At 50.6% G+C, this 16,090-nt stretch overlaps 1 protein-coding gene across 1 annotated transcript in view; it reads left to right on the top strand.

The window, feature by feature from the left end:
• LOC140395960 (stimulated by retinoic acid gene 8 protein homolog) overlaps positions 1-11,886 on the top strand; it is a 91,921-nt gene extending 80,035 nt beyond the window's left edge. The window contains exon 9 of the mRNA XM_072483988.1: positions 11,129-11,886. Within this exon, the coding sequence (XP_072340089.1) occupies positions 11,129-11,200 (72 nt within the window). The 3' untranslated portion in view covers positions 11,201-11,886. The remainder of the gene's footprint in view (positions 1-11,128) is intronic.
• Positions 11,887-16,090: the final 4,204 nt, after the last annotated feature.

The following is a 16,090-nucleotide window of genomic DNA, read 5'->3' as shown; positions in this document are numbered from 1 at the left end:
GACACAGGTGCCTCTGCCAACCTCCTCTCACAGGCAGACGTCAGTCCTTCGAGCTGCCTGCAAGCTCCTGGATTACAACGGGAATGCCATCACGGCTCTGGGATCCAGCCATCTGCACGTATCCAACCGACACACACAAGCTCGGTTACACTTTGAAATTGTTAAGCCGGACTGGGCATCCCTACGAGGTGCGCACGCCTGCAAGCAGCTGAACCTCATTCAAAAGGTTTACACCGCAACATCCTCCCATGTGGCTCTTCAGGCCAGCATCGACGACATCCTCGCCCAGTATCCAGATGTGTTCAACGGGATGGGCACGCTGCCGTATCGATACAAGATTCTGCTCTGACCTGATGCCAAACCAGTGGTCCATGCACCACGACGTGTCCCTGCTCCACAGAGAGTGCCTGAAGGCACAGCTCAAGGATCTTCAGCAAAAAGTCATCATATCCAAGGTCACCGAACCGACTGACTGGGTCAGCTCGATGGTGTGCCTAAAGAAGCCTTTGGGGGACCTGTGCATCTGCATTGATCCCAAGGATCTCAATAAGAATATCATGCGGGAACACTACCCCATCCCGAAGCGGGAGGAACTCACGAGTGAGATGGCACACGTGCGCTTCTTCACCAAATTGGATGCATCCAGCTGGAAGAGTCCAGCAGAAGGCTCTGCACCTTCAACACGCCTTTTGGCAGATACTGCTACAATCGCATGCCATTTGGCATCATTTCGGCATCAGAGATATTCCATCGCATCATGGAGCAGGTGATGGAAAGCATTGAAGGGGTTTGTGTGTTTGTGGACGACATTATCATATGGTCCACGACTCCTGAAGAACATGTATCCCGTCTCCAGAAGGTATTCCGCCGTGTACATGCCAACGGCCTAAAGTTAAACAGGTCCAAATGTTGTTTTGGCACATCGAAGCTCAAGTTCCTAGGCGACCAGATCTCACAGCTTGGTGTGCGCCCGGACACAGACAAAATCAAGGCCATCAAGGCGAAGAAGGTCCCCGAGGACAAAAAGGCAGTGCTGCACTTCTTGGGTATGGTCAATTTTCTGGGCAAGTTCATTCCAAACATGGCCACACACCACGGCCCTACGCAACCTGGTGAAAAAGTCAACTGCCTTTGAGTGGAAGGCGGCACACCAGACAGAGTGGCTGGAGCTCAAAGCCAAGCTCACCACTGCACCAGTCCTGGCATTCTTCGACCCGGACCGGGAGACAAAGATATCCACAGATGTGAGTCAGGATGGCATCAGTGCGGTGTTGCTTCAACGAGATGACACATCATCCTAGGCACCAGTAGCATCAAGGGCGATGACGCCCACTTAAACCAGATATGCTCAGATTGAGAAGGAATGCTTGGGTCTTCTCACTGGCATCCTCAAATTTCATGATTATGTCTACGACCTGTCGACATTCACTGTCAAGACGGATCATAGGTCTCTGGTCCACAAGGAACTGAACGACATGACACCTCGGTTGCAGAGAATCCTGCTTAAACTTAGGAGGTATGACTTCAACTTGATGTACACACCTGGCAAGGAGCCCATCATCGCTGATGCATTGTCCCGCTCTGTCACCTCGCCCAGTGAGCCGCTGGAGATCATCCAGCACATCGAATCGCAGGTGCAGCTGTGTGCTAGCACTCTCCCGGCGACAGATGAGAAGGTAGTTCTCATCCGTGATGAGACAGCCAAAGACCCCCTCTTGCAGCGATTCATCCACAACCTCACCAATGGCTGGCAGAAAGGGCAGTGCCCACAATTTTACAATGTGAAGGATGACCTGACGTGATTGATGGTATCCTCCTCAAGCTGGACAGAATTGTCATTCCGCTCAGTCTCCAGAGCTTGGTGCCGCGCCAGATTCATGAGGGCCACCTGGGCGTCGAGAAGTGCAGACGCAGAGCCCGGCAGACTCTACTGGCCCGGCATTAGCCAGGCTATCATGAACATGGGGCGAGATTCTCCGACCCCCCGCTGGGTCGGAGAATCGCCGGGGGCTGGCGTGAATCCCGCCCCCGCCGGTTGCCGAATTCTCCGGCAATGGAGATTCAGCAGGGGCGGGAATCGTGCCGCGCCGGTTGGGGCCTCCCCCGGCGATTCTCCGGCCCGGATGGGCCGAAGTCCCGCTGCTGGAATGCCTGTCCCGCCGGTAATAGAGGTGGTTTAATCCACGCCGGCGGGACAGGCATTCCAGCAGCGGGACTTCGGCCCATCCGGGCCGGAGAATCGCCGGGGGGATTAAACCACCTCTATTACCGGCGGGACAAGGCGGCGCGGGCAGGCTCCGGGGTCCTGGGGGGAGCGCGGGGCGATCTGGCCCCGGGGGGGTGCCCCCACGGTGGCCTGGCCCGCGATCGGGGCCCACCGATCCGCGGGCGGGCCTGTGCCATGGGGGCACACTTTTGCTTCCGCCTTCTCCATGGTCTCCACCATGGCGGAGGCGGAAGAGACCCCCTCCACTGCGCATGCGCGGGGATGCCGTGAGCGGCCGCTGACGCTCCCGTGCATGCACCGCCCGGCAATGTCATTTCCGCACCAGCTGGCGGGCACCAAAGGCCTTTCCTGCCAGCTGGCGGGGCGGAAATCAGTCCGGCGCAGGCCTAGCCCCTCAAGGTTAGGGCTCGGCCCCCCAAGATGCAAAGTATTCCGCACCTTTGGGGCGGCGCGATGCCATACTGATTTGCGCCGATTTTGGCGCCGGTCGGCGGACATCGCGCCGATTACGGAGAATTTCACCCTCGGTCCTGAACTGTGCTACCTGTCAGCGGTTCCAGCCAGTGCAGAGCAAGGAGACGCTCCAACAGCATGACATAGTGACCTCTCCATGGTCCAAGGCATCGACCTCTTTCATGCGAATGGTCGCGACTATGTATTGATCATTGACTATTTCTCGAATTACCCTGAGCTGCTGAAGCTCCCGGACCTCACCTCTCGGACCGTCATGAAAGCCTGTAAGGAGACGTTCTCAAGGCATGGCATCCCAATCACCGTCATGAGCGACAATGACCCGTACTTTACCAGTCGAGAATGGTCCACGTTTGCCAGGTCATACAATTCCCAGCATGTCACCTCCAGTCCGCACTATCCACAGTCCAATGGAAAAGTCGAGAAAGGGGTGCACATTGTGAAACAGCTCATCTGCAAGGCCGCGGACTCTGCTTCTGACAAACACCTTGCACTGCTCGCGTACAGGACGACTCCATTGTCCACTGGCATGTCGCCGGCTCAATTCCTGATGAACAGGGACCAGCGGACGACGCTTCCAGCCATACACCTGCCCAACCTGGATTTCCCACCCAGTGCTGCAGAAGATGCAGCAGCTCTGAGCCCGTCAAAAGCAGGGCCATGATGCCCATGCCACCGAACTGGCCGTGCTATCCCCGGCAGACACTGTCAGGATCAAGATACCGGATGGTGGGTGGTCAGCCCCGGCTGTCGTTGTTCGACAGGCCACGCCCCGCTCTTACGTCGGGCATTGTGCAAAGATGCCTGCCCGCAACCACTTTCTCTTCCATTTCCATATGTTGAATTGCCACCTCCTGATACCTCGCACCACGAGGCCACCAGTCAGGCTTCCATCCCGCCTGTCAAGGCGCCGTTATCCCCTCTGCCACCTCTCCGGCGGTCGACCAGGATCAGACGCAAGCCTCAGAGACTGGACTTGTGAACGTTTGTTTTGTTTGCTCTGTTCTGTTGTCCTCCGTCAGTCACGTTAGACAGCCTCATTCACAGGTAAATACATTCACATACACCAACAAAACATTAAAAAAAAGAGAGATGTCATGATATGCAAACATGCAGCTAATGAACACATAGAATACGACATGATCAATGAGCAGTCAGGACACTCAGTGGTGGTATCTCACTATAAAACGGATGAGGCACTCACACCCCACCTTGTAGCCATCTGGGATGGCCACTTAGAACCAGGAACAGAGAAGCTCGCAGAGCCTAGCGGGTAAAATGGACAGTGCAAGACTCAGGCAGGCTCAGAGCCTGAAATGTTTATTTGCAAGCAAGGAGTCCAGACGGTATCGAAACTCAGACCAGTTAGCATTTTGATGGACCGATTAGCATTTGATGGCCCATCTCCACCAAGACAAAGGACTGGTACTTGAGCGACTGGTACAGTCCCAGACATTTCGGCGCCACTCCCTGTACTAGGGAAGTGACCGCTTGGGACACATCCAGCCATCCAGGCACCCGCCCCTTTATTAGTTCGAAATCGAACATAGTGATCAGGGATCACCCAATCAGTGGGGTCCAAACTGAAGGACTGCCCAAAAGAGCGCGAAAACCCCCAAGCATAAGAAGAGAGTCCACCATGTGTTCGTCCGCTTTTGGACCTGGCGCCCCGGCAACGACCATCTCCAATCGCAGTAACACCAGAAGCAAGTCCAAGTTCAACGCCCGCTACCAGACGGATGAGCCCAGCTGAGCAGCAGTTAATCCTACAGACCCGATAGATCCAGATTCTAACAGCGGCCACTGTTCCTCTGACCTAAGCCGGGTGCGTGAAGTTAAGTACAGGTTGTCTTAGTCGATAGGTGTAGTTAACTAGTAGTGTATGTTGCATGACTAATTGTGTGTAAATAAAGTACCCTTGACCTTGAACTAACTAACTGGTGTTTGGCTGTTTGATCAATAGCCGGTTGAACCTTGTGGTTCATTTGATACCTGGCATGATATGCAAACATGCAGCTAATGAACACATAGAATACGACATGACCAATGAGCAGTCAGGACACTCAGTGGTGGTATCTCACTATAAAAGGGATGAGGCACTCACACCCTGGCGACTCTGAGCAATATAATATAGATATCAAAAGAAAGGAGGGAAAACTCACTGATTGCCATAGTTACAGCAGAGCCACAGAAAAGCCTCTTTCCACAGACCAACATCTACAGAGTGAGACAGGGTGTATCCTCAGCATCACACGCCAGCGCGTGGTTTAGAGCAAGGCTGGTTCAGTTAGACTGAGTTACTACATTTAGATTAGCAGTCGAACTCATTGAGAACTGTGCTAATAGTTCAATAAAACATGTTGAACTCACTTCAAAGTCTGGAGCACCTTTTACTCAAAACTGCACCAAGTGGCAGCTTGTGTTATTCCAAATTACATAACACAACAGAACTCATTAATGGAAGTGTTTGGGCCATGCCAATAGTACCTGTAAGGACGAAAGATGGTTTGGTATGCACTTGAAAGTCTCGATCAATCCAGTACCTTGTGCAGAGCAGTATCCTCTGCCTTTAATTGATGATTTATTTGCTGGATTGGCTGGAGGCCAGCATTTCAGTAAAGTTGACCGTAGTCAATCGTATCTCTAGATTAATGTGGATCCAGATTCACGACATTTGACAATCATTTATTTAAAACTATTTTATTAAGGCATATCTAATTTTAACAATTTTCAACAGGAAAAAACAACAAAGTAAATAACACCCAACCAACCAACCAGCAAACCCAGCCAACATGGTTTACATACATAATTCCCCAATTCCCCATTCCTACTAACTATTTCCCACCTCAACCAGCCCCCATACCTCTCTCTTTCCTTTACACCGCCACCCCCCCGCCCCCCCCTCCCTGCTGACAGCTTAATTTTCCCCAAAGAAGTCGATAAACGGCTGCCGCCTCCGGGCAAACCCTAACATCTTCAGGGCGAACTTGATCTTCTCAAGCCTGAGAAACCCTGCCAGGTCACTGACCCACACCCCCAATTTTGGGGACTCCGAGTCCCTCCACGCCAATAAGATCCGTCTCCGGGCTACCAGGGAGGCAAAGGCCAAAACATGGCCTCTCTCACCCCCTGGACCCCCGGGTCTTCCGACACACCCCAAATTGCAACCTCTGGACTCAGAACCACCCGTACCTGCAATACCTTTGACATGACATCGGCAAATCCCTGCCAAAATCCCCTAAGCCTCGGACATGCCCAAAACATATGGACATGATTTGCGGGCCCTCCGCACACCGCACAAGAGTTCATATAGATTATGCCAGACCAGTTGAGGGATGAATGTTTTTCATTGTGGTAGATGCGCACTCAAAATGGCCTGATGTTGCCATTATGAGAAGAACACATCCACAGAGAAAACAATTGAAAGACTGAGTGAGATTTTGGCAAGGTTCGGTTACCCTGAACAACGTGTTAGTGACAATGGGCCGTAGTTCATTTTGCAAGAATTTACAAATCATCTAAAAGAGTGGAATCCACAAATCCGATCTGTTCCTTATCACCCTGCTATAAATGGGATGGCTGAAAGATTTGTTCAGACAATGAAGCATTCAATGAAGGTAACACATGACGAAGGATTGTTGTCTAAACAACTAGGCCAATGCCTGCTAACATACAGGAATACTACACATTCGACAACCCAGTGCTCTCTGAAAATATTAATGATAAAATGTCAGTTCTGCACAGCATGTGATTTGCTGAAGCCACCTAAGACAAGAGAAATTGTTGAGAGGAAACAAAGTCAGGTTTTGCGATGTGAGAACAGGGCTAAGTGCTGTTTTTCAGAAAGGCCAGATGGTATTGGCAAGGATCTATACCACCAGTGAGAAGTGGATAACTGCCATCATCTTACCACAGACAAGACTAGTCTCCTTCAGAGTTCAAACTTGGGACAATGTGTTGTGGAGAAGACACTTTTACCAATTAGAACTCGTTTGCCAGTGACAGAGTCAACGAGAGTCCACAGCAAACTGAGCCAAGTGAAGACCTAAGCATTACTGAGAACCTGACAATACCAGAAACAACTCTGGAAGACAGTACCCCAGTTGAGGACACTTCAGCACCGAGTCAACCACGAAATCCTACGCCGACTTCGGTTGAACCAACCACGGAAAACATCAAAACAAAACCAAGAGCACCAAAGGTTGCAGTCAACACGAAAAAGCAGACACTGAGGTTCACCGACAAGCACACACAAATCAGTATCCTCAGAAACACCTAACTTATTGACTGCTATATTTATTAATTGTTCATATTCTAAATTTTGATCGATAACATATTGGGCGGGATTCTCTAAAAATGGGGCTATGTCCCCACGCCAGCGGGAAAACTGGCACCAACGACTCCAGCTTCAACAGCCCCCGAAAGTGAGGAATTCTCACCTTTCTAGGGGACAATTTTGTCGCCGAAGTCGTCCCCGCACCTCCAGCCAGTGCCGAAGGGCCAGCGCGAGTTCGTGCATGCGCAGAACGGCCGCCGTGATCTCGCGCATGCGCGGACTGGCTGGCGTATTTTCGCGCATGCGCAGAACGGCCGGCGTATTTACGCACAAGCGCAGAGGTTCTCTTCTCAGCGCAGGCCCCCGGGCAATATGGCGGAGCCCTACAGGGGCCCGGCGCGGAGGAAAGAAGGCCCCCAACGGGACCAGCCCGCCCACAGATCGGTAGATCCCGATCGTGGGCCAGGCCACCGTGGGGACCCTCCCGGGGTCAGATCCCCCCCACCCAGCATCGCCCCCGCACACTTACCAACCAGGTCCCACCGTGTGTGAGGTGAGTAATTCACGTCGGCGGGACTGGGCAAAACCTTACGGCCACTCAGCCCATCGGGGCCCGGAGAATCACCGGGGGGGGGGCCGCTGTCAGCGGACCCTGACCGGCGTGGCGGGAATCCCGCCGGCCCCCAAAAAATGCTGAGAATAGGGCCTGGCGGCATGGTGGGATTCGCGCCTCCCCTCGGGGATTCTCCAACCCGGCGCAGGGTCGGAGAATCACGGCCATTGTGTTTCATTTCAGGAACCTCTAATGTAAAGGGGGAGGTAAGTATTGTGTATTCATGTTTGTTCCTAGTTGTAACAAGATCACGTTAAGAGTCGGATCACGTGATGAATTGATGACATCATCAGTTCTTTGCGTGGGCAAACAGGCAGTCTCTCCTAACAGCCTGTGAGAACACACCTTTCCAATAAAGCTTTTGTTTGTTTGTACCTTCTTGGTCTGCAAATCTATCCATTAAAAATGCCACAAGGGTCACACATGTGGACTGAACGGAGGTTCCGTACAGCGATCACCCACTCAGCATTTGATCTTCCCAGTGTGGAGGAGACTGAATCGTGTGTCATGCGTACAATATACTAAATTGAAACAAGTGCAAATAAATTACTCTTTCATCTGGTAGAAGTGTTTGGGGTCCTGGACAGTGAATGGGAAGTTAAAATGACAGGTGTTACATCTCCTGTGCTTTCATCGGAGGGGAGAAGATGTTGTGGGTCATGGAAGAATGGGTTGGGATGTCACGAGGGAATAGACTCTTTGGATTACTGAAGGGGAAATTCAGACTGGCTTTTCCTCTTTATGGAATTTGAAATGATTTGTTCCTTGTCTGAGAAACCCACATGTCTGGGTTCAATTCTAACTGCCAAGCGAAGGGAGGTTAAACCCTGAAAAGTGTTAGGGAATCCAACTGGTAATAGCCAGCAGTTAAGAACCTGCCAGGGTTAAACAAGTGAGAGCAAAGCAGAGACTCATTGGACAATGGGACTGACAGGTTGGGAAGCCTTTAAAGAATGAAATCAGAGCTTGTGACCAGCCTCAATGGAACATGTTTGCTTACAGGATTTATTCTGCCACCCTTGATTTCATAGCTTTGACGGTGTTTCAAACATTTTGGAAGTAATTTCACCTCCCTTGGACTTTACTCACCTTGTTCGCAATTTAGTTCATTAATGAGCAAAATCAATCAGAGATAACAATAGGATCACTTGTCCTTGGGATAATCCCAGTGCAGGGATCCTAACTCTGAAGAAGCACTTGGAGTGGTGGTACCAGAGAGCAAGATTCCTGCTGGTGATCTGATAAATCTAGCCATTTAACAGCAAGGTCTTCAGAGTTCAGCCACTGCTGAACATCTTTGGTGTAAATAGATGGAGTCCACACAAGTGCCAGGCAATGACCATCTCCAACAGGGATCACAAATAAATTCTGGTCTGGCCAGTGATGGCCACAACACATTGAAGAACAATTATTAAAAAAACCTGCTGAAGCACATCCCCATGACATTCAATGGCATTACCATCATCAAATTCCCCAATATCAACATCCTGGACAAGGGCATGGGGCATGGTCCATCATTGAACAGAGACTTAGCTGGACTAGCCACACAAATACCCTGGCTACAGGAGCAAGAGAAAAGCAGGGTGTTCTGCAGAGAGTAATCGACCTCCTGAATCTCCAAAGTGGGAAGACCTTCTTTGGGGTTTTAGCCTGTGTGGATTAAAAACAGGCTTTGCCAGAGATATTTATGTCCATCTTTGGGCACGGATTTCTTCACATTATACAAGCACCCTCTTTCATAAATGTTGACTTCATTTTTGGGGGCTGATTTTGGATGGTTTGCTAATATAAAACTTGGAGTTGCACACATAGAGATGACATGCAGGTTCAAATGTTGGCAACAAAATGATTTTTAAATTATGTAAAATAAAATCACTCCTGTCTTGTAGTTTGAAAATTAACAAAGGTGGTGGGGGCAAAGCCCATTAGAACCAAAAGAACTTTCAATTTCTGATAGACCTTAATCCTATTTACTTTCCTTTGCCTTGTAATTTAACTACCTGTAACCTAGAAGAATGGGCAATGCTCAACTTCTTTCCACTGTCAGTAGCAACAACATTCCCCCCCCTGTGATTAGGTGACCAGAACTGCCAACCACATTACAGAACTGGGCCTGACCCCACCTTATATAGCAACAATACAACTGCTTTTCATTGGTATGCTATACCTCTGCTAACAACCACTTTTTCCTTTTCTGCAGTTATGATCTGTGTATTAGAATCAGTTTAAGGACAGTTTCTTCGACCAATCTCAAAGTCAGTTTGATGTCTTGAGCAGTGGCTTCCCTTAGCCTACTTAGTTTAGCACGGGGGTTCCATCAGCAGTGTGAGAGAAAAATAAAGAACCGAAGATAGGTAGAAAAACATTCCTGTACCTTCATGTGTGATTATTTATCTTTCTGAATTGAACCAGGATAAGCTAAATACTGTTCACATAGGTGCAAAGTTTGTGTTATTTACTGAAGCAAATGCTGTTTGGAGAATGACTGCCCTAGCCTCTACCATTGCAGAGCATTCAGGACTATCTAAACATCTAATTTGTGAATGAAAAGGAATACTCTCCAGTTGCCTGGATGAGTGCAGCTGCAACAACACTCAAGAAGCCCGACACCATCCAGGACAAAGCAGCCTGCTCGATTGGCACCTCATCCACAGTGTTCACTACCTTCATCACCGACAAACAGTAGCAGCAGTGTGTCCCACCTGCAAAGTGCACTGCCGGGACTCATCAAGGCTCCTTAGGCAGCATCTTCCAAACCCCCAACCACTATCATCTAGAAGGACAAGAGAAACAGATACCTGGGAACACTGCCACTTGGAGGTTCCACTCCAAGTCACTCACCATCCTGACTTGGAAATATATCAAGGGCTGGTTTAGTACAGGAGGGGCTGGTTTAGCACTGGGCTAAATCGCTGGCTTTGAAGGCAGGCCAGCAGCACAAATCGATTCCCGTACCAGCCTCCCCGAACAGGCGCCGGAATGTGGCGGCTAGGGGCTTTTCACAGTAACTTCATTTTGAGCCTACTTGTGACAATAAGCGATTTTCATTTCATTTCATCGTTCCTTCACTGTTGCTGGGTGAAAATCCTGGAACTCCCTCCCTAACAGCACTGTGGGTGTACCTACACCACATTAACTGCAGAGGTTCAAGGAGACAGCTCACCACCACCTTCCTGAGGGCAATAGGGATGGGCAATAAATGCTGGCCTAGCCAGCGATACCCACATCCTGTGAATGAATAAAAAAAAAATGTTGGTTCCAGTTCCCAGCTATTCACCCATTGTTAGTATCGATTTATGTCACCATTTTGTTTCCCAGATCCATGCTGGATTGTACAGCCTGGTATTGGAGAACTGAGCACAGGCTGCAGGGAATATGGACAACATCCCAACACTGGAGCATGTGCTGTTCGAATGTTGAAAAAAAGCACTATTTCATGAGCCAGAAGAAGGTTGTTGTTTTAGGCAATGTGACCAGATGTAATTGACTGAGCAGATTGTCCTCTTTTTGGTACTAAATTACTTCCCACCTCTGTCTACAGGAGAGTTCCCCCAATGTTGATGACGAGACAGTTCTGCTGAGATGCACAGAGACATTCGATGATGATCTGTAACGAAGGAAGCATCTCCAAAAAAATCTGACTCAACCAGAGATGCAGAAAGCAAATGATTAGCTCACTACCAAATCAGCCAAATATGAACAGAATTGCTAGTACCTAGCACTGTGAAAAAAAGACAGGTTGACAGGAATTGCTGTTTACTTGTGACCATTTACTCAATTTCTTTCTGAGTTTGATAATAGGAAGGAGCAGGCCCCAAATGAGCTATATTTAACACACTTGAGATTCATCCAAAATCTAGTCAATTCAATTAATTGTTATTTATTTATTCTGTACAAGGAGAATAATTTCAGACTGGAATTTCTTTACTCAAGGACAGCAGCCCATTGGTTACTTTAGAGGAGCGATTGGCAGCATTTTTAGTTATCACATTCCATTATGTTGCTTGCAGCTAACTACAGCGCAATGTAAAAATGAAAATGTTTTGCTTAAGAGCTTTTAAAAAAACAAGTTTTGCTGATAATTAACAAGCAGATATATACTTATTCTGCTTAAGTCGTTCTTCACTTTGAGAACATAATTTTGTTTAATTAAAGCCTCTTATAACTAGACTTGTGCACAGCATTTGTCTAGAGCAAGCAGCATAACTGTCACGATCTGCTAATAAGGCTGTTAGCAAGTTGCAAATCGCCATCTCAGAGATAGGAGAGCATCTAGTTTGAAAGTTGCCTTATTCTCTGTGTAAATGAAACAATAAAACAGAATCGTTTCTAATAATTCAATGTGTTCAAAAATGCTTTCTAGACTGAGAACTTACACTTTGAAATAAAGAATTTGTACAATATTATGGGCAGGATTCTCCCTTCTGGGAACTAAGTCCCCACACCGGCCGGAAAATGGGCGGGAATCATTCCGGACTTTTTCCTAGAAAGTCCGGGGTGATTCTCCGTCTTCAAGGGGGCTAGCAGGGCCCGGCGTGCGTACCGCAACTGCGGATGCCGGCGGAGTCCTGCAGTGACGCCCGTGCAGCCGCGGGTCCTCAATTGGCGGAGTCCTACAGGGGCCCAGCGCGGAGGAGCATAGCCCCTCCGTCCCCCCCCCCTTCCCCCGCCGGAATGAGCGCGCCCGCCGATCGGTAGCCACCGATCGCGGGCCTGGCCACCTCGGAGGCCCGCCCTGGAATCGGATCCCCCCCGCCCCCACCAGGACGGCCCCCGCAGCCAGAACGTCGAGGTCCCGCCGGGTAGAACCATATGTGAACCACGCTGGCGGGCACTCGGCCCGTCGAGCGCGGAGAATCACCACGGGGGCCGCATTCAACGGCTCCCGACCGACGCCGCGTCAATCGCCCACGTGCGTGACTGGCGGCGATTCTCTGGTCGCCGGAGAATTGCGTGCCAGTGTGGGAAACTATTTTGGCTAATTCTCTGTCCCCGCGCAGAGCAGGATTTCGGCGCAGAGGGTCAGAGAATCCCGCCCCTATTTGAATTTTAACCGTGTGTTTATTTCAATATTGTGATGGGTTTTTTTGTGAACATGTGGTAACAGCTGCATTGCTATAATCGAAGAGCAGTCCCCTTTCCTCCCTACAGAATGGTTTAAGAACTTTTTTACTCGTGTCTCTCTTTGTTGTTCTGGTGAGCCAGTTATTTTCTGATAGCTTGCCCAAGCGTATATTCTTTGCTTGTGAGCCTTGACAGCGAGTATTAAGAGGCTACTTATGGCCGAGTTTGATCCTGTACTCACCCTTCATGCTCACATTAATTTTCCATCTTGGCTACTGGACCTGTCAGCCCAGGCGAGGGATTGAACATGGAACACTATGGTCTGTTTGACTTAGCACAGCTGTGTCTGATGCCCTTACACATTAGCAATGTATTTGAAATTGTATTTTGGATTACTGTCTGAAAAGGAAGCATGTGCAGGATTGCTTGTTCGGAATGTAGACCCGATGGGCTGAATGGGCTCCCTCAGCTGTAGTGATTCTGTGAAATATCTCGTCTCAGCATTTACGCGAGTTATCTTTCCATGCGAAATGGCAAATGAACATGAAAGAGGAAATAGTTTACATCCACAGTTTATCCATTTCTCTCTCTCATAAGCTATTACTTTAAGAAATTTCTTTTTGACTAAATTGAGTGAAATTGGTGGGCATTGATAGTTTGTGAAATCAAACCTGAGGTTTTGATTGAAACCTTGGCAGTCAGAAAAAAAGATATTGCAGCCTAACTTTGTCTCCTGCTTCCTGACAGGACAAAATATATACTCGGCTACAACTGTGGGTGAAGCAGGGAAATTGTCCAAGAGAAATAAATGTTGTCTATCACTTTAAAAGAACAGCACACGTGTCAACTTCTGTCCATTGCAAATATTTGATACATTTCCTCCTGAAATGCAGCTTCCTACTGAGGGCCGATAAACAAAAAAGGGAAATGTTCCCAATAGATCTATAAAAAATATTACAGGACCATGGGCGGGATTCTCCGACGCCGGGCCGCTGATTCTCCGGCGACCGTAGAATCGGCGTCAGTGCCACCGGCGCGGTTGCCGCGGCGCCAGTCGGGCCACTCAACGCGGCCTCCCGACGATTCTCCGTGCTCAACGGGCCAAGTTTGGCTGAGTCCCACCGGTGCCATTCACATGTGGTCCTACCCGGCGGGACCTCAGAGTTCATGCTGTGGGGGCTGTCCTGGTGTGGGGGAGGGGGGATCTGACTTTGGGGGGGGGGGCCTCCACGGTGGCCAGGCTCACCATCGGGGCCTACCGATCGACGGGCAGGCTAATTCCGGGGAGGCCTATCCTCTTCCGTGCCGGGCCCCTGTAAGGCTCCGCCATGTTGCCCGGGGGCTAGCTTGGAGAAGGCAGCCCACGTGCATGCATGCGCCAGCCGTACTGGCGCCCGTATCGGCAGCCGGAGCTGCGTGAAGCACTCCAGTGCCATGCTGGCCCTGTGTGCAGCGCAGGATCACTGCTCCTCGAGGCCAGATGACGCCGTCGTAAAATGCTCCGGCGTTTACGATGGCGTCAACACTTAGCCCCATTATCGGCGAATCCCTCCCCATATTCTTCACAATTTTCACACCCACATACTTTCTTAAACTCCTGTTAAGAATCTTGTTTAGTGATGAGCTTTTACATCATAAAAGGTAGAGAAGTTTGTTGCTATTGTAGGTTTGGTCAAAATAAAACTTGACTTCTGTTATACCACCCATTGTACATAGTATTATCATTGAGCCCCTGTGGCTGGCTTTTGCGATGACCATGTCATTGCAGAGGCACTTGTCACCTATGGTGATATGTATTAGGGGTAATGCCGAGGAGCTATTGGAGGACAGATGCTGGATCCCGATTGGATCCGCCGCCTACTGGGCTCCACCCAGACAGGCGGGGTATAAGAACCTGGGTTTAATCCCCGCAGCTGCATTCTGTGACTGAGCTGCTGGGGAACGAGTCTGAACAAGTCTGCTCAATAAAGCCTCGATTGAAGTTCTTTACGTCTCGCCTCGTGTGTGATCGATGATGCTACAATTTATTGAGCAGACTTAAAAAGGAATATGGAGCTCCGGATCACCCCGGGGGTGCCTGCGAATCAGCCCCCACGCAGCAAACGCAACATCGGCGTTTAAACACTGGCTGGTGTGCTTTGAGGGATACCTCCGAACAGCCCCCGGCAGACCAACAGAAGACCAGAAGATGCAGGTCCTGCATTCCAGGGTGAGTCCCGAAATTTACTCACTCATCGAGGACGCGGAAGAATTCCCAGCGGCGCTCAACTTGCTGAAGGAGATCTACATTAAGCCCGTCAACCAGGTCTACGCACGCTACCAGCTTGCGACGAGATGACAAATCCCCGGGGAATCGCTAGACGATTTCTTCAATGCTCTAACGATCCTGGGACGAAACTGCAACTGCCCAGCGGTTACGGCGAACGAACATACGGACCTCCTGATCAGAGACGTTTACGTAGCAGCTTTGGCATCGTCGCAAATTCGCCAGAGACTTTTAGAGAAAGACTCTCGGACTCACAGAGGTACGGGCCCTTGCAGCCTCCCTCGACGTGGCCTCCCAAAACGCCCGCGCCTATGCCCCCTTGGGCTCCGTGGACCCCCGCCGCGACCGACCCCCCGGCAACCCCAACTCCTCCACAAGCGTGCGCAGCCAGAATCCCAGACCACCCGGAGGGCCCCCGCTGCTACTTTTGCGGGCAGTCAAAACTCCCCTGCCAGCGCTACCCGGCCCGCTCGGCCACCTGCAAAAGCTGCGGTAAAAAGGGGCACTACGCAGCGGTGTGCCAGTCCCGTGGGGTCGCCGCTATCTCCGGGGAACAAATGGGACCACGGGCTCAAGCCCCCCAGCGACCCACGGGCGGCCAACGGGCGCCGCCATTTTGGACCCCGGACACCACGAGGGGGGGACGGGCGCCGCCATCTTCCTACCCACAGGCCGCGTGCGATCCATGGGAGTGGCCATTTTGTCCACCCCCGGCCGCGTGCGACTCATGGGAGTGGCCATTTTGTCCACCCCCGACCGCGTGCGATCCATGGATACCGCCATCTTGGCTGACAGGCAAGGACCCCGGCGTGGACGGCTCCACACTGCCTGAAGACAACGATCTGATACACCAACCACGTTTGGCATCGGTGACCCTCGACCAGTCGCGGCCCCGGACGCTCCAGACGACAACGACAAAGGTGCTGGCGAACGACCACGAGATGCCGTGTTTGATCGACTCGGGGAGCACGGAGAGTTTTATTCACCCGGACACGGTAAGACGCTGTTCCCTGTAATTCGGCCAAGCACCCAAAAAATATTCCTGGCGGCGGGGTCCCATTCCGTTGAAATCAAAGGGTTCTGCATCGCAAACCTAACGGTGCAGGGGGGAGAGTTCAAAAATTACCGGCTGTACATCCTTCCCCACCTCTGCGCTCCCACACTCCTGGGGTT

The sequence above is a fragment of the Scyliorhinus torazame genome, chromosome 19 (genome assembly GCF_047496885.1).
Source record: "Scyliorhinus torazame isolate Kashiwa2021f chromosome 19, sScyTor2.1, whole genome shotgun sequence".
NCBI classification, from domain to species: Eukaryota; Metazoa; Chordata; class Chondrichthyes; order Carcharhiniformes; family Scyliorhinidae; genus Scyliorhinus; species Scyliorhinus torazame.
This window is presented reverse-complemented; position numbering and strand designations above follow the sequence as displayed.